This window comes from Coregonus lavaretus (assembly GCF_964263955.1).
Source record: "Coregonus lavaretus genome assembly, chromosome: 2".
Taxonomy (NCBI): Eukaryota; Metazoa; Chordata; class Actinopteri; order Salmoniformes; family Salmonidae; genus Coregonus; species Coregonus lavaretus.
The window spans coordinates 30,744,153-30,762,863 of NC_139989.1; the positions used below are offsets into that span (position 1 = coordinate 30,744,153).

The 18,711-nt window shown below is 43.4% G+C and overlaps 1 protein-coding gene across 1 annotated transcript; it reads right to left on the reverse strand.

The window, feature by feature from the left end:
- Nucleotides 1-2,253: 2,253 nt before the first annotated feature.
- Nucleotides 2,254-18,381, reverse strand: LOC311144836 (mitogen-activated protein kinase 1-like). Its single transcript, XM_084180992.1, has 9 exons — nt 17,984-18,381; nt 16,304-16,486; nt 14,722-14,911; nt 13,914-14,030; nt 13,679-13,793; nt 11,892-12,023; nt 10,372-10,481; nt 3,791-3,917; nt 2,254-3,648 (listed from the first exon to the last, which is right to left on the reverse strand). The coding sequence occupies exons 1-8, from the start codon at nt 18,184-18,186 to the stop codon at nt 3,798-3,800; spliced, it is 1,170 nt and encodes a 389-aa protein (XP_084037118.1). The 5' UTR covers nt 18,187-18,381; the 3' UTR covers nt 2,254-3,648; nt 3,791-3,797.
- Between the last annotated feature and the right edge of the window lie 330 nt (nt 18,382-18,711).

Sequence of the window (18,711 nt, forward strand, 5' to 3'; positions counted from 1 at the left end):
TGTAAAAAAAAAAACACACCAATAACAATGATAGCAATAAGAACAGCCATTTAAAAAGGAAATGTTTTTATTCATGCATTGTGTGCGCGTGTGCATTTGTGGTGTGTTTTGTGTGTATGCGTGTGTCTGTGAAAAAGTGAGTGACTGCGTATTGCAAACATGGTCCCGTTGGTTCATTCGCATGGTCCTCCAGTGAGACTGGCGGTCAGTTGGGTCGTGTCGCTGGTGGGGGGGGGGATAGTAAAGCAGCTTTTGGTCAGAGAACGACAGACAGTCACAAGAATCCAAACATGCAGATAGAAAGAAGGGGAAAGCCTCTGGAATGCGTTTCAAAAAGATAAACAAACGCAGAGAGACACATACATACTGCCGATTGGAGTAGTGTCTGCGGTGTTTCAACCACAGACTATACACACACACACACACACACACACACACAACGAAACAGTGCAGACCAGGGTGGTCCACTGCAAATGTGTGTTAAGACACTTTCGACACGCACACACTCAAAAAGTGTGATGGGCTCCAGTGAGATTCCATGAAGAATCAGCCCAGAATACGCAAGCAGAATGGAAAGCAAAAAAAAATGCAAAAGAGTAGGCCCATGTCTTGACTCAAGACTAAAACGGTTGAAAAAATGAAACAAGAAAAAACAGAAGGGGAAAAAGTTTGGTCAGTGTGGCAAAGTGCAGGTGCGCTGATTGAGTCACATGATTGACGCGAATAACCCCTCTTCCCCCAACATGACTGACAGATGTCACTCAAGCAATGCTCCTCCCCTTTGAATCAGATCTGATTTTATTTATATCCATGATTTGGTGAAAAAGAGGGACGAGCAAACAAAAATGTACAGGAGGAAATATAAAAATAAATGAGTAAGCGAATGGCAGCGCAACCTGGGATTTGGTTTGGGAGGTCTCGGCCAATCAGAAGCGAGATAAGCGGAAGGTGGGTGGGACCTGAGGGGGAAAGCCCTTTGAGTAAAGCATGGCTGGTAATTGAGGGGTGTGGAATGGATGATACTGCCCATATGCACTGATCGATCAGAGGTGCGTTCAGTTCGCTTTAACATTTGCTACGTCGCGGAACGGTTTGTACTGAACGACACGTTTCCCCAAAACATTCTTGAACAGACTTTGAGGTACGTTTGCTCATAAAAAGGGCAGTAGCCATGCTGACAGCGTTCCTCCTCCCTGTTTTTCAACTGGTCGTTCAATACAGTTTCTGTTCAATTGAACGTTCCAGAACTTAAAAACGTACTGAACACAGCCCTGGACTCAGATTTACTCTCCGCCTCCTTGAATGGCTAAATGTAAGGATTAGGAGAGGCTAAACTGATCCCAGATCTGAAAATAGGGCCACCTCTACCGTGAATAGAGGCTTATGGATTCTGAGGGGCTGGGGATGTGCTACGGCAAAATGGAGCGGTCCACTGTTAGATGTGAGTGGAAAATGTGACAGCGATGCGTTAAGCTCTGAGCGACGCCCACCATGAAACACGGCACATTAGGAGGAAACAAAGAGCAAATCAGCCACTCTAATTACCATAGACACCGTAACCGTGGCAACCATTATCAGTTTAACACAAGCGTAAAGTAAATATCAGCCGTATATCTGCTGATTCTGCCTGCCACCCTCCACAACTAAATACAGTATTTACACATCCACTGTCCTCCCTGAAATAATACCAGACACAAGGGAGGAGAGAGAGAGGTGAATGGCAGAGACAGGAGAAATTTGAATTTTTCTAATATGGAGGCTGATTTCAACTTGAATGTGGTTTTGGTGACATTTTGTTTTGGGAGAAGAGACACATACTATTAGGTACCCCTCTCCAACAAAGATTGGCAGTTTTTCTTAACCTCCCATTTAAGGAGTGATGAGAGTCTGTGGCATGTCGCTGATCGGCGTTTGTGAGTCAGAGACTAACATAGATAGAATAGGGAATCACGTAATCGTGCCCGTTCTAGGCCATGTATTTCTATCTGAAAACTCTGACGTCCTCTTTGAATAAGTGTGGATGGAGAAAGCCAGCTGTGGGTTACAGTACAAAGACGATTCAAACCATTCACCTGTCTCACGCCATGCCTCCTTGGTACATTTCATGCCTCCTTGGTACATTTCAAGAACGTATGCATGTTCATTCAGATGAACAACATACATAGTTCTAAAGAAAAGAAGAAAAATACAAAAAGAGAACGAAATATAAAACTACCAGCATGTTTTCGCAAGTAAAGAATGTCTAGAAATCAGTGTTCCAAAAAAATTATTCTCAAATATAAACTTCAAAACATACAAATACGACTCCTGACGGATTATAAACATTCAAATAACGGTGTACAAACCAAACCGCCACGAGATCACTCAAACAAAACCATTTATATGTACACACCCAAATAGCGCCCGTCTATCTCCTTTTTTTTTTTCCTGTTCTTTTTTAACAATAATTCCATGGAGCAAGACAGACAGTTGGTTAATACAGTAACATATACTGTGACTAGTGAGAAAGAGATGGAAAGAAAGAACACAGATTCACAGAGAGAGGGAAAAAATAGAGAACATAGGCTCACAGGGAAGAGAGTGGTAAATGGAGTTGGTCAGATGGGAGTAAGATTAAGTTCTTGCTTTTTAAACAGTACACACTCCACGCAGAAAAGCAGGAAAAGAAGAGAAAGAGGGAAGAGTATCCTGATGGTGGTTAAAATGAGCGCAGTAGTACTTAAAGGAAATATCCACCCAAAACCACTAATTCCTATAATTTACAGTGTTAAATAACACTGAGAACAATCTTTTTTTGGTGAACAGTTTCATTTTGCTGTTATAATAAGGTTGGTAGCAACGTGAAAATAGTTGTGGAAATCTGCTGCAGCTCAAGTCGACTACAAAACCCACAATGCAATTCTTTCTATGGACTGGCTGGCAAGCTAGCTAGCAAATGTAGCTACACACAATAACACCAGAGTCAATCTCAGCATGTGAAATAGTTGGTTGTAAAATCGCCTATTCAAACTGCACTATCAATTTAGGAGTGTACAATCTCACCATGTTTAACCTGCAGATCGATGTGCCTCGCAGAGTGGAGTCTGACATTTGCAACGGCCATGGACTAAAGAGGCAGACAAATAGGAGAAATGTGGTGTACATTACACATCTCGAGGTAGGAATATCGCAAAAATATGATAGCTCAGACAACCTCCAGCGTTATGACATCGGCCAGTATCGAAATCTGACATGCATTATAGACGTTTTTGCGATCTAAAAGTCATATTCCTATTAACTTCCAGTGTAATGAGAGCGGCTTTATCGCAATGCTACAACATACCGTCCGGATTTCTGCCTGCTTGAATGGCAATAGCTCAGATATACATGAAAACATGAAATAACCCGGGAATCAATAGCACATCACTCAGATATGCACAAAAACAAACTAACATTCAAAATGGGTGAATCTTTCCTTTAAGTAGACAACAGTCCCCCCCACCCAAAAACAGCTTCCCGCGATAGAAATTGAAGAAGAAAAAAAAAACGGTTAAATGTACATGTTTCTGGTCCTTTTTTTTGTATGCTGTATATATGCTTTTTTGTATCTTGTCGTTTAGAGTCTTCCTGTTTCAAGCCTCCGTGTGCCTTTGTCACTCGTCTTCAAAGCTGAAACACAAATGAACAGGAGATAAAAAATGACAAAAAAACACAGCTAAAAGTGTCTGCGTGCGTGAGCAGAATGCCCACCTATCTTTTTTAAAGCTCTAGTAATCGTTATGGAGTGATGTGAGTATATATGTAGATGTACCTCTATCTCAGGAGCCCTGGTAGGTGGCCTGGAAGCGGGCTGTCTCCTCAAAGATGAGCTCCTTCAGCTTCTCCTTAGGCAGGTCATCCAGCTCCATTGTGAAGGTGAACGGCTCCTCTGCTACAGGCTATACACACACACACAAACAATGAAAATACTACACTGAACAAAATACAAACACAACATGTAAAGTTGGTCCCATGTTTCATGAGCCGAAATGAAAGATCCCAGAATTTTCCATACGCACAAAAAGCTTATTTCTCTCAAATGTTGTGCACAAATTGGTTTACATCACTGTTAGTGAGCATTTCTCCTTTGCAAAAGATAATCCAACCAACCTGACAGGTGTGGCATATCAAGAAGCTGATTAATGAGCATGATCATTACACATTACACGCCCATTGTCGTGCCGTTCATCCGCTGCCATCACCTCATGTTTCAGCATGATAATGCACGGCCCCATGTCGCAAGGATCTGTACACAATTCCTGGAAGCTGAAAATGTACCAGTTCTTCCACAGCCTGCATACTCAGACATGTCACCCATTGAGCATGTTTGGGATGCTCACAGCGTGTTCCAGTTCCCACCAATATCCAGCAACTTCGCACAGTCATTGAAAGGCAGTGGGACAACATTCCACAGGCCCCTATCAACAACCTCATCAACTTTATGCGAAGGAGATGCGTCGCGCTGCATGAGGCAAATGGTGGTCACACCAGATACTGACTGGTTTTCGGATCACGCCCCATTTTTTTTTTTTTTAAAGGTATCAACAGATGCATATCTGTATTCCCAGTCATGTGAAATCCATAGATTAGGGCCTAATGAATGCATTTCCGTTGACTGATTTCCTTATATGACCTGTAACTCAGTAAAATCTTTTAAATTGTTGCATGTTGCGTTTATACACAGAACAAAAATATAAAAGCAACATGTAAAGTGTTGGTCCCATGTTTCATGAGCTGAAATAAAAGATCCTAGACATTTTCCATACGTACAAAAAACGTATTTCTCTAAATTTTCACAAATGTATTTACATTCCTGTTAGCGAGCATTTCTCCTACACCAAGATAATCCATCCATCCGACAGGTGTGGCATATCAAGAAGCTGATTAAACAGCATTATCATTACACAGGTGCACCTTATGCTGGGGAAAATAAAAAGGCCACTCTAAAATGTGCAGTTTTGTCACAACACAATGCCACAGATCTCTCAAGTTTTGAGGGAGCGTGCAATTGGCATGCTGACTGCAGGAACGTCCTCCAGAGCGGTTGCCAGAGAACTGAATGTTATTTTCTCTACCATAAGCCACCTCCGTCGTTTTAGAGAATTTGGCAGTATGTCCAACCGGCCTCAACTGCAGACCACGTGTAACCACGCCAGCTCAGGAGCTCCACATCCATCCGGCTTCTTCACCTGCAGGATTGTCTGAGAGCAGCCACCCGGACAGCTGATGAAACTGAGGAGTATTTCTGTCTGTAATAAAGCCCTTTTGTGGGGAAAACATTTCTGATTGGCTGGGCCTGGTTCCCCAGTGGGAATGCCCTCCCAGGCCCACCCATAGCTGCACCCCCGCCCAGTCATGTAAAATCCATAGATTAAGGCCTAATGAATTTATTTCAATTGGCTGATTTCCTTATATGAACTGTAACTCAGTGAAGTCATTGAAATTGTTGCATGTTCCGTTTATATTTTTGTTCAGTATATTTTATAACAGTATACAACAAATAGGCTACAGTACACTCAAAACAGTACACAAAATCATAAACACCGTAGGGCGCTTTCACATATGATCCTGGAGCGTTTGGTACCATGATCCATAGGGATGTAATGATTTACCGATATGCATCAGTCCCTGATTCAAATGTTTAAGATACGACTGCGTCGGTCCACGGACCCCAAACCGATCCAAATGCAGCGGTCAGAAAATCGATTCAAACGTTCCGAATTGCTGATTCACATTTTTTGTTGTTGCTCATATTACTTTCTTTCTACCTTCCGAAAATCTCATATTTTGTGACAACTGATGCGTCCTCTCCTTCAGTGTCGAACTAAGCATGTAACTGTGACAGTCATTAATTAAAGTAATTTTGCATGCCGAACAACCCTAGGGAATATCAGTAACTAGGGGTGTAAGGTACACATATTCGTACCGAAGCGTTAGGTACAGGGACCTCGGTTCGGTACGCACTGTGAACCCTAATAAATACATTAAAATAAAATATATAAAAACACTAGGCCTATAGGCTATGCCTACGCTGCGTTGTATGCCTCGAGTAAATCTGAGCTGAAAAATACATTTCAGTCTATTCCGTTGAAACTAGAGCCTATGCAAACATCGTAATCAAAATCTTAATTGGCGCATTTCAAACTGTCCTTTTGTGATGCACAGCCGGGACCTAATTCTGTACAATGGCGAGTGGTGGGGTCGATAAACCAGGAGGATTCTCCATCATCGTTTAAAATCTCCAGTTTGGAAAATGTTGGCTTCCCAGTAGATTAAAAGGCAATGGACAAAGAGAGTATGTTGCCACTGCTCAACGAGAATAGCCTATGCAGCTGCCAACACCTCAAACAGCACTGTTGTGCTTTCTTCACCATCAGGAGGCTGAAGAAATGTGGCTTGGCCCCTAAGACCCTCAAACTTTTACAGATGCATCATTCAGAGCATCGTGTCGGGCTGTATCACCACCTGGTACTTAGCCACTGTAACTAGCCGGCTACCACCCAGTTACTCAACCCTGCACCTTGGAGGCTGCTGCCCTATGTACATAGGCATTGAATCATTGGTCACTTTAATAATGTTTATATACTGTTTTACACATTTCATATGTATATACTGTATTCTAGTCCATGCCATCCTATTCAACTATTGCTGTATATACAGTTGAAGTCGGAAGTTTACATACACTTAGGTTGGAGCCATTAAAACTTGTTTTTCAACCACTCCACAAATTTCTTGTTAACAAACTATCGTTTTGGCAAGTCGGTTAGGACATCTACTTTGTGCATGACACAAGTAATTTTTCCAACAATTGTTTACTGAGCGATTATTTCACTGTGTCACAATTCCAGTAGGTCAGACGTTTACATACACTAAGTTGACTGTGCCTTTAAACAGCTTGGAAAATTCCAGAAAATGATGTCATGGCTTTAGAAGCTTCTGATAGGCTAATTGACATAATTTGAGTCAATTGGAGGTGTACCTGTGGATGTATTTCAAGGCCTACCTTCAAACTCAGTGCCTCTTTGCTTGACATCATGGGAAAATCAAAAGAAATCAGCCAAGACCTCAGACCTCCACAAGTCTGGTTCATCCTTGGGAGCAATTTCCAAATGCCTGAAGGTACCACGTTCATCTGTACAAACAATAGTATGCAAGTATAAACACCATGGGACCATGCAGCCGTCATACCGCTCAGGAAGGAGACGCGTTCTGTCTCCTAGAGATGAACGTACTTTGGTGCGAAAAGTGCAAATCAATCCCAGAACAACAGCAAAGGACCTTGTGAAGATGCTGGAGGAAACAGGTACAAAAGTATCTATATCCACAGTAAAACGAGTTCAATATCGACATAACCTGAAAGGCCGCTCAGCAAGGAAGAAGCCAGTGCTCCAAAACCGCCATAAAAAAGCCAGACTACGGTTTGCAACTGCACATGGGGACAAATATTGTACTTTTTGGAGAAATGTCCTCTGGTCTGATGAAACAAAAATAGAACTGTTTGCCCATAATGACCATCGTTATGTTTGGAGGAAAAAGGGGGTGGCTTGCAAGCCGAAGAACACCATCCCAACCGTGAAGCACGGGGGTGGCAGCATCATGCTGTTGGGGTGCTTTGCTGCAGGAGGGACTGGTGCACTTCACAAAATAGATGGCATCATGAGGAAGGAAAATGATGTGGATATATTGAAGCAACATCTCAAGACATCAGTCAGGAAGTTAAAGCTTGGTCGCAAATGGGTCTTCCAAATGGACAATGACCCCAAGCATACTTCCAAAGTTGTGGCAAAATGGCTTAAGGACAACAAAGACAAGGTATTGGAGTGGCCATCACAAAGCCCTGACCAATCCTATAGAAGATTTGTGGGCAGAACTGAAAAAGCGTGTGCGAGCAAGGAGGCCTACAAACCTGACTCAGTTACACCAGCTCTGTCAGGAGGAATGGGCCAAAATTCACCCAATTTATTGTGGGAAGCTTGTGGAAAGCTACCCGACATGTTTGAACCAAGTTAAACAATTTAAAAGGCAATGCTACCAAATACTAATTGAGTGTATGTAAACTTCTGACCCACTGGAAATAATTCTCTACTATTATTCTGACAATTCACTTTCTTAAAATAAAGTGGTGATCCTAACTGACCTAAAACAGGGAATCTTTACTAGGATTAAATGTCAGAAATTGTGAAAAACTTGAGTTTAAATGTATTTGGCTAAGGTGTATGTAATTCCGACTTCAACTGTATACACACTATTCTATCCTCATATTCTACAAATATACTAAATATTCTACCCACACTGTCGATAATGTCTATACATCCCATCACATACATATACACTCCGGACTCCGACATTGCTCGTCCTAATATTTCTACATTTCTTAATTACATTATTTTACTTTAGGTGTGTGTATTGTTGTGAATTGTTAGATATTAGTGCACTGTTGGAGCTAAGAACACAAGCATATGGCTACACCCGCAATAACATCAGCTAAATATGTGTATGGCACCAATAAAATTGGATTTGACATGTTGACACGCCGACGTCACCCCAGTATTCCTACCACAAGAGCAAAACTGAAATGAAAAAAATAAAACCCTTTGTCTCCCCTCTGCATTCAAACAGCCGCGGATATGCACCCATTCTCAGTGGTTGAGAAGAATAGGGGGTTTCAGCACCTCGTGAAAGTGCTTGAGCCACATTATGAACTTCCCACAGCCATTTCAGAAAACAAGTAGTACCCACTCCGTATAAGCAAGCTAAAGCCAAAGTGGTCAATGAATTGTCCAATGCACCTTGTGTTGCACTTACTACATACTGTATGAATGGCCTTCCAGGGCTACTTTGCAGTGACAGCCCATCACATTACTCCAGAGTGGGATATGAGAAGTTCCGTGCTACAGTGGGTTTGGTGAAACGTTATACGCCTATCAGTAGCCCAGTCAACCTGCGCACTGTGCCAAGCCTCACACCCTGACCAACGGGAGGGAGGTGGGCTCTCCCAGATCTTGCACATCTGCGCAGCACCTTCAGCATTCAAATGCTAAAATGGCTTGCACGATATTAGGCTTTATTACTATAGTTGGAGTGACAACATAAACTCTGCAAAAAAAGAAACGTCCCCTTTTCAGGACCCTGTCTTTCAAAGATAATTCGTAAAAATCCAAATAACTTCACAGATCTTCATTGTAAAGGGTTTAAACACTGTTTCCCATGCCATAAACAATTAAATGAACATGCACCTGTGGAACAGTTAAGACAGTAACAGCTTTCAGATGGTAGGCAATTAAGGTCACAGTTATGAAAACTTAGGACACTAAAGAGGCCTTTCTACGGACTCTGAAAAACACCAAAAGAAAGATGCCCAGGGTCCCTGCTCATCTGCGTGAACGTGCCTTAGGTATGCTGCAAGGAGGCTTGAGGACTGCAGATGTGGCCAGGGCAATAAATTGCAATGTCCGTGCCGTGAGACGCCTAAGACAGCGCCACAGGGAGACAGGACGGACAGCTGATCGTCCTCGCAGTGGCAGACCATGTGTAACAACACCTGCACAGGATCGGTACATCTGAACATCACACCTGTGGGACAGGTACAGGATGGCAACAACAACTGCCTGAGTTACACCAGGAACGCACAATCCCTCCATCAGTGCTCAGACTGTCCGCAATAGGCTGAGAGAGGCTGGACTGAGGTAGGCCTGTTGTAAGGCAGGTCCTCACCAGACATCACCGGCAACAACGTCGCTTACGGGCACAAACCCACCGTCACTGGACCAGACAGGACTGGCAAAAAGTGCTCTTCACTGACGAGTCGCGGATTTGTCTCACCAGGGGTGATGGTCGGATTCGCGTTTATCTTCTAAGGAATGAATGTTAAACCGAGGCCTGTACTCTGGAGCGGGATCGATTTGGAGGTGGAGGGTCCGTCATGGTCTGGGGGGTGTGTCACAGCATCATCGGACTGAGCTTGTTGTCATTGCAGGCAATCTCAATGCTGTGCGTTACAGAGAAGACATCCTCCTCCCTCATGTGGAGATGCACTGCAGTACTTAATGCAGCTGGTGCCACACCAGATACTGACTGTTACTTTTGATTTTGACCCCCCCTTTGTTCAGGGACACATTATTCAATTTCTGTTAGTCACATGTCTGTGGAACTTGTTTAGTTTATGTCTCAGTTGTTGAATCATGTTATGTTCATACCAATATTTATTTATTTTGTAGAATTCTCAAACGCTTCAGGAAACTGAACCAGGGTATCGAATTTCATATGTGAAAAGGGCCTTTGATTGTTTCTGGACAGGGCACTACAGTATGTGAGGGCAATACTGTACGTGAGGGCAGGCTGCTGCTGTCATACCTCGTCAGTGGGGTCGTAGTACTGCTCCAGATAGGGATGAGCCAGGGCTTCCTCTACCGTGATGCGCTTGATAGGGTTAAAGGTCAACATGCGGCCCAGCAGATCCAGAGCTGGAGGGAGGAGAGGAGGGAGAGATGGGAAAGTGTTGTTAAAGGTCCTGAACAGTCTGATTCCCATGTAAAATAGCCTTTTGAGTTACTAAAATATCACCCATAATATTTGTTTTGGATATAAAATGCTCAACATTTGAGAAAAATGAATTTTCCCCCTCTCATGGCTAACTATTAGGAAGTTTGAAAAGACCGTCTGAGTAGGCGGGGAGCTTACATTCATGAACTCGCCAAGACTGACAGCTCTTTGAAACACCTAGGTCAAGCAACTTGGATGCAGTGAGTAGTGTTGCAGTAAAATCATCTAAAGCTAATTTTGTGATACACAAAGCAACTCAAAGAACATCGAAATTGCATCAATGTTTGGCATGTCTCTTGGGATGCAATTCACCCCTTTTGTGCCATGCTGGCTGAAGACCTAGCTAGCTAACACCAGACACAGATGAAAGGGGAGACATACAAGTATCCTTGCCATAGATGAATAGTGTACAATTTTAATTATATATTTGCCGACACCCTACAGTTACATTTTGGCACCAGTAGAGTAACTATCTAGCTATATAAACCACGCCCCTCTGCAAACACGCCTTCGCTGATGTTGGTTACAAGGCTATACTTATTTAAATTAGGTAAGAGAATATCATATTACCATTGGTGTATTAAAATGAGTTAGGGTGATGTCACCCTATCCCCTTAATAATCCCACCTCCTGAATCCAAGCGTTTGACATGGGGGAGGGGACTACTAACTTTATGATCCAACTTTATCAATGTAGAAGCAACAGTCATTTTCATACTTTGGTCATCATACTTCGATCTTGTTTCATCCAAATATCATCAAATTTCATGAAAAACATGATTTTTACTGTTCATGACCTTTAAAGGGATAGTTATTTCCAAAATCAAAAGATTAGCCATAAATACCACAATCGCACATGAAAGGGAAGGATAGACACCTAATGTCACCATTTTAACTAGGTTGAAGTCTACTCTGTGTACCTAAAGCTGGTATTCCCATAAGCTCACACCAGAGTAGAAGAACAGGGGCCGCTAGTGAAGCTAGGAAAAGGGAAAGTGTGAGTATGTGCGTATGCATGTAATGCTTGCAAATGTATGTGAAAACTGTGAATGTATGCATTTTGTGTGTGTTAGCATGTGAATGTGTGTGTACATGCATGTGAGAATGTGTACATGTGTGAAAAAAACTAGAAATGCTGCTGTACTTGCCTTTCTTGCACGAAACATTGCACTGACTTTGCTGATAGCTGCTTTATTGAGGAACAGTTTTACTTACTATGACTGTGATGGTCTTACCTAGTGACCCTAAGATGAATGCACTAACTGTAAGTTGCTCTGGGTAAGATAAATTACTATAATGTAATGCAATAATGTGTGTGTGTGTGTGTTCTACCCTTGCTGTCTGCCTTGGGGAACAGCTTGTTCCAGGGGATCTTGGGTTTCTCAGGCAGAGACTGCAAGTAGTTCCTGGCCTTCATGTTGATGATGCAGTTCAGGTCGTCCGGAGTGGGAGAGCCCAGGATGCCTGCACAACCAAACAAACACTTTATACCTTGGTGCTGTTCAGTAGGACACAATGTAGCAAACAGTTGAAATGCTTTGAAAATGGAAATATAAAATGCATTTATACTGAACAAAATAATAAAACACAACATGTAAAGTGTTGGTCCCATGTTTCATGAGATCCCATTTGTGCACAAATTTGTTTACATCCCTGTAAGTGAGCATTTCTCCTTTGCCAAGATAATCCATCCACCTGACAGGTGTGGCATATCAAGAAGCTGATTAAACAGCATGATCATTACCCAGGTGCACCTTGTGCTGGGGGCAATAAAAGGCCACTCTAAAATGTGCAGTTTTGTCACACAACACAATGCCACAGATGTCTCAAGTTGAAGGAGCTTGCAATTGGCATGCTGACTGCAGGAATGTCCACCAGAGCTGTTGCCAGAGAATTTAAATGTTCATTTCTCTACCGCGTCGTTTTAGAGAATTTGGCAGTACGTCCAACCGGCCTCACAACCGCATACCACGTGGAACCAAGCCAGCCCAGGACCTCCACATCCAGATTCTTCACCTGCAGGATCGTCTGTGACCAGCCACCCGGACAGCTGATGAAACTGTGGGTTTGCACAACCGAAGAATTTCTGCACAAACTGTCAGAAACCGTCTCAGGGAAGCTCATATGCGTCCTCACCAGGGTCTTGACCTGACTGCAGTTCGGCGTCGTAACCGAGTTCAGTGGGCAAATGCTCACCTTTAATGGCCATTGGCACGCTGGAGAAGTGTGCTCTTCACCAATGAATCCCAGTTTCAACTGTACCGGGCAGATGGCAGACGTTGTGTGGGCGAGCGGTTTGCGGAGGGCCCCATGGTGGCGGTGGGGTTATGGTATGGGCAGGCATAAGCAACAGACAACGAACACAATTGCATTTTATCGATGGCTCTTTCATTGCATAGAGATACCGGGATGAGATCCTCAGGCCCATCGTCGTGCCATCCATACACCACCGTCACCTCATGTCTCAGCATGATAATGCACAGCTCCACGTCGCAAGGATCTGTGCACAATTCCTGGAAGCTGAAAATGTCCCAGTTCTTCCACGGCCTGCATACTTACCAGACATGTCACCCACTGAGCATGTTTGGGATGCTCACAGCGTGTTCCAGTTCCTGTTCATGTCCAGCAACTTCGCACAGCCATTGAAGAGTGGGACAACATTCCACAATCAACAGCCTGATCAACTGGTCAGCAAAGGAGATGTCGCGCTACATGAGGCAAATGGTGGTCACACCAGATACTGACTCGTTTTCTGATCCACGCCCCTACCATTTTTTTTTTAAAGGTATCAACAGATGCATGTCTGTATTCCCAGTCGTGAAATCCATAGATTAGGGCCTAATTTCTTTATTTCAATTGACTGATTTCCTTATATGAGCTGTAACTCAGAATTGTTTTAGTCATTTAGCAGACGCTCTTATCCAGAAGGACTTCCAGTTAGTGAGTGCATACATATTTTTTTTCCCATACTGGCCCCCCGTGGGAATCGAACCCACAACCCTGGCGTTGCAAACATAGTGCACTACTTTTGACTAGGGCCCATAAGTCTCTAGTTAAAAGAAGCGCACTAGATAGGGATTAGGCTGCTATTTGGGTCGCATCCTGTGTCTCTCTCTCACCCAGTATGTGGTTGAGCTGGTCCAGGTAGTGCTTCCCTGGGAAGATGGGCCTGTTGGACAGCATTTCAGCCAGGATGCAGCCCACTGACCAGATATCAATGGACTTGGAGTAGCCCTGAACAACACACGGAGTTAGTACAAACACATTAATTCACATACACACTATCAAAGGACTAGGAGTAGCCCTGACAGATAAAACATGGTCTACAGACATGGAATCAATGCACACACACACCTTGGAGTTGAGCATGATCTCGGGGGCCCTGTACCAGCGCGTAGCCACGTACTCTGTCAGGAAGCCTGTGTGGTCATGCTCTGGGTCAGCTATCCGTGCCAGCCCAAAGTCACAGATCTGACAGAGGAGGGTCGTTAAAACACGCAGAGCAGCATGCAGACATGTACACACAATGACCTGGGGTGTAATCATTAGTCCAAACACTTGCCTGCAACTAAAACGAGAGTTTGTATTGGACAAATTCAGTTGAGTCCCTCCTGGTTTTGTTTGCTTCCACTTAAGAAACGTTTTGCAACAGAATCGGCTGAATAAATACACCCCTGTTCATGCAAGCAAATCCCCACTACGCCATCTTCTGGTTAAGATCAGTCTATACAGTATAGAGTAGATCATTTTCTTCACACGATGGAGCCCAACCACTTGTCCAAGGTTAGATTTCCCCACTCCCTAATGGTTAGGGTTATGATTGGGTGATAGCTAGGGTAACCAGGGGTGTATTGATATGTGTCTCAGAGAAGAAGTGCTGATCTAGGATCAGGTGCCTCCTGTCCATTAATTGACAAGGCAAAACTGACCCTAGAACAGTACTTATACTCTGAAACGCTTTATAAATATTGGCCCTGATCTTAAATCAATGGATAGGGGGTAGCTAACCATGCCTTGAGGTCACAGTTAGGGTAAGTATTAGTAGTATTGCAGTTATAGGGTTGGGGTTAGCAGTAGTAATATTGTAGATATAGGGTTAGGGTTAGCAGTTGTATTGTAGTTATCGGGTTAGGGTTAGTAGTAGTATTCTGGTTATTATTACCTTCAGGTCACAGGTGGTGTTGATGAGCAGGTTGGAGGGCTTGAGGTCGCGGTGCAGCACGTTGGCAGAGTGGATGTACTTCAGGCCTCTCAGAATCTGGTACAGGAAGTAGCAGGTGTGGTCGTTACTCAACATCTGGGTCTTCAGGAGCTTGTACAGGTCTGTCTCCATCAGGTCCTGCACTATGTAGCTGGGAAACAAGGGGTTAAGGAACCTAACGAACAGAGAGGGACCCAACCATAACCCTTATTATTCTGTTAGATCTAAGCTTGTAAAGGTCTGTCTCCATGAGGTTCAGTAGTATATAGCTGGGAACCAGCAAGGGGCCAACAGAGGATGAGGAGGCATATGACAGTTACGGGCACTGCGGGCCAACAACCACATATCCATTTGAACCTGACTGTAACCAATTCCATGTGTTAAGTGTGAATTTTTGGTGGAGTTTTAGAAAGCATAAAGGCCTTTACACACCCATCGTAATAATCGCCTAGTTCCCCCCTGTATAGCTAACATTCACTTCCAGTAATTTCCGCTCTGGCGCAGGTCCAATTAATTTGTTTTTTTCTCCAATGCTTCTGCATGGAATTACCGGTACTACATTTTCTTAACCTTTGTTTTCGTCAACCTAGGAACAAGGAAATACTGAGCTCATGCAAAACATTTAGGGACGGTATGTTATTTATAATGAGGGATACCTGGAGAAAATTGGACCTCTGAAATTAAAATGGATGACCCTCCCTTCAGTAAAATATATTTGTACCCGACCCTCCCTGAACACGTAAAAAAGTGACCCTCCCCTACACCCTAAATAATAATGAAAACAAAGTGGATAGCAGAGAACATGTCTACCGTTTACCCTCACTCCTTGGACAGACCAGAGCCTTAGATATGCAGTTTTAGAAACTGTTATTTGTCTCGTAAGCATTACATAGCAACGTATACATGTTGATAGTGCGCAGGGCTGCAGGCCAGAAGGTTGTGGGTTTGCAGACCACAGCAGACAAGGGTAGGGGTGAAAATATCTACTTTATAATAAAAGCATTGCATAAATCTATCATGGTATTTGCGGGTCCGAGAAAAAACTGCCTTTGATAAACCCATTTCATGCAATTCTACGTCATTTTACATGACTGGAGACAAGCAGAATAATTTTTAAATACCACACCAGAGCATGTGAGCTGAGTGGAGTGAGGAGCCATGCTTGCGTAATTTTGCAGGTGAGTGGAGGGGATGTAAAACATTTTTTTATATATATATTGACCGTTGGCTTTCTCTCCCACTCCAATTTCAATCCGGGTACTGTTCAGCCATGAGCTCTGGGCATGCACTACCCAGCATATTTTGTTTCCTTTATCACTATTATTTTAATTAGGCCTATTCTGTTGTACTTATTTAGCATACCCCACCACTAGTAATGTACTATTAAGTGTGCAGAGATCACACACACAGAGAGCCAGACAGTTTCCCCATTAGCCTCCGTCTCTGATTCAGATGGGTTGGGTTAAATGCGGAAGACATTTCAGTTGAATGCCTTCAGTTGTACAACTGGTATCCCCCTTTCCCTTTCCGGGTAAAAGAATACACATCCCTCATGCACTCGATGCGGCGGGCCCTCAGGATGTCGTTGATGCCGATGATGTTCTCATGGCGGAACCGCAGCAGGATCTTGATCTCCCTCAGGGTGCGCTGACAGTACGTCTGGTGCTCAAATGGACTGATCTTCTTAATGGCCACGCGAGAATCCGTCATGCCGTCATGGGCCGAGCTGGGTGGGGTGGAGGAGAGAGAAGAGAGAGAGATATGGGAGAGAGTTAGGAGAGAGACGGGATGTAGAGAGACAGGGAGAGAGAGAGAGAGATGGGGGGGGTGGAGGGGAGGGTAGAGAGAGATGAGAGAGAGATGGGGGAGAGGGGGCTCCAGTTACAACCAGCACAATAAGCCCAGCACATTACATGATAGTTCTTTATAATAGTGACACAGTGATGACTGACACAGTGATGACTGACACCTGAGCATGAGCACAATGAGACGACCAACTAAGAGGAACCATTGCAGAAGAGGGGTTTTGCTCTATTTGACAACATAGCAAATAAAACTGTCAAGGAAATGTAAAAGTCTATACACTATTTTGATTACATTCAGAGTGTGGTGTGCATGCTATGGTGTGTTGTGCATTTGGTTAAAAAAATGTCAAGTATGAAATAATGGTGTAACACTTTATCTAGCCATTGTTTAGATAACTTGGATAAGGCCAGAAGTGCTTGCCATTACTCGCAAGTAAAAACTTGCTTTGCTGACTTACACCTACCAGAGGTAGATAAACTGTTGATACTGCATATAGCTGGAGCTGTAAAGTGCGGTTTCCTCTTGCATAAAAGGACCAATGAAAACATCTGAAATCGAGCTAAACTCAATATTTGATCTTGCTTAAACTCTCACGCGCAGCTTGTGCACTGTGCAATATTGCACAGAAAACCTCGAGACATTTTCTACTAGAAAACAAGTGTTATCGTCATTATCATCAGTGAGGTTGGTTAACTAACTAGCTAGTAACAGTTGGCCCATCAAAAAACGACTCAAGCTGTGTGAACAATGGACTGTTTATACTGTATCAAGATTACAAAGACCTGCGCAATCACTTCCTCCCACTTCCTGTATTGAAAAAGAACTTGGCAGCCTCATAATAACCACGCCTATTAGCGACTTAGCTAATTGTAAGCTAACGTTGTTAGCTAGCGAGTTAGCCTGCGGTTATTATATAGCTAGTTAGTTTGCAAACTAGCTAGATAGCTAGCGTTGTTTGCCACAATTTACTACAAATGACGTATGCTGTGTCTTGTAGAAACTAGCTTTTTCATTTTATACAATTGTGCACGATACTGGGATACAATAGTGGGCATCAGGACATACTAAAACCACAAAACGTAACGTTAGCTAGCTAGCTAGTAGCTACCTACTAACCTAACTACTAGTGTAGCTAGCTAGCTAAGTGAGCCAAACGCTGGCAATCTGTTGCTAGCTAGCCAGTTAACTACGTAGAAATAGTTTATCACTACCAGTGGTAACGTTAAGTGCAAATGAATACACAACAAGGGTAAGTGCAGAATTGTGCATTTACAGCTAGATAGTTGTTATTATGTCAATGAATAGGCGATATGAGGAGGCAGGGAGTTAGCCAACGCCTTCAGACGAAGCTTAGCTTGCTTGTTTTTTTATACTGAAGTCAACGTTTTTACGACGAACATCGTATATTTTCTCTTACCAAACCATTCCGTAGGCCCCTTCCCCGATGTACGAGAGGTTGACATAGCGGGGGCCAACGTCAAAGTTCTGCCCCTTTACCACCTCCAACACGGGCTTGATCCCCGCAGCTCCAGTCGCTCCCTCCGGCGCAACAGCCCCGGAGGCGCCAGTATTCGAGCCTGTGGCTCCAGCCGCCGCAGCACTGTTGCTCGAATCCGCCATGATTCAGTCTAAAAATCTACTATTTTCAGTCAATATTTGGGAGGGTGCCTGGCGCAACTCTAAAATTGACTTCAGGTTGATTGGAAGGTTAAATATATTTCCTTGGTTCGTTTCGTTGACGGATGAAGAAGAGTCGATCAAGGCCCCCCTCCAGAGTGGGTAAATGCATTCGTTTCTAGTTCTTCTTCGTAGTCTTCTTTGCTTTGGAGTTTCAGCAGCGGTTGACATCCCAACTGTGATGCGTTACTGCCACCATCTGGATGGCAGGCTGAATAGAAAAATTAGAACTGAACAGTTATTGCATTCATCTTAAAATAGCTGGGTGGGACAACCACATATCACGGTCATAGTAAGTGCATTTTTCCAGTGGTGGAAAAGTAACCTATTTTCATACTTAAGTAAAAGTAAAGATACCTTAATAGAAAATGACTCAAGTATGAACAATAATAATAATAATAATAATATGCCATTTAGCAGACGCTTTTATCCAAAGCAACAACAATTACACAAAAGTTTTGATAAACA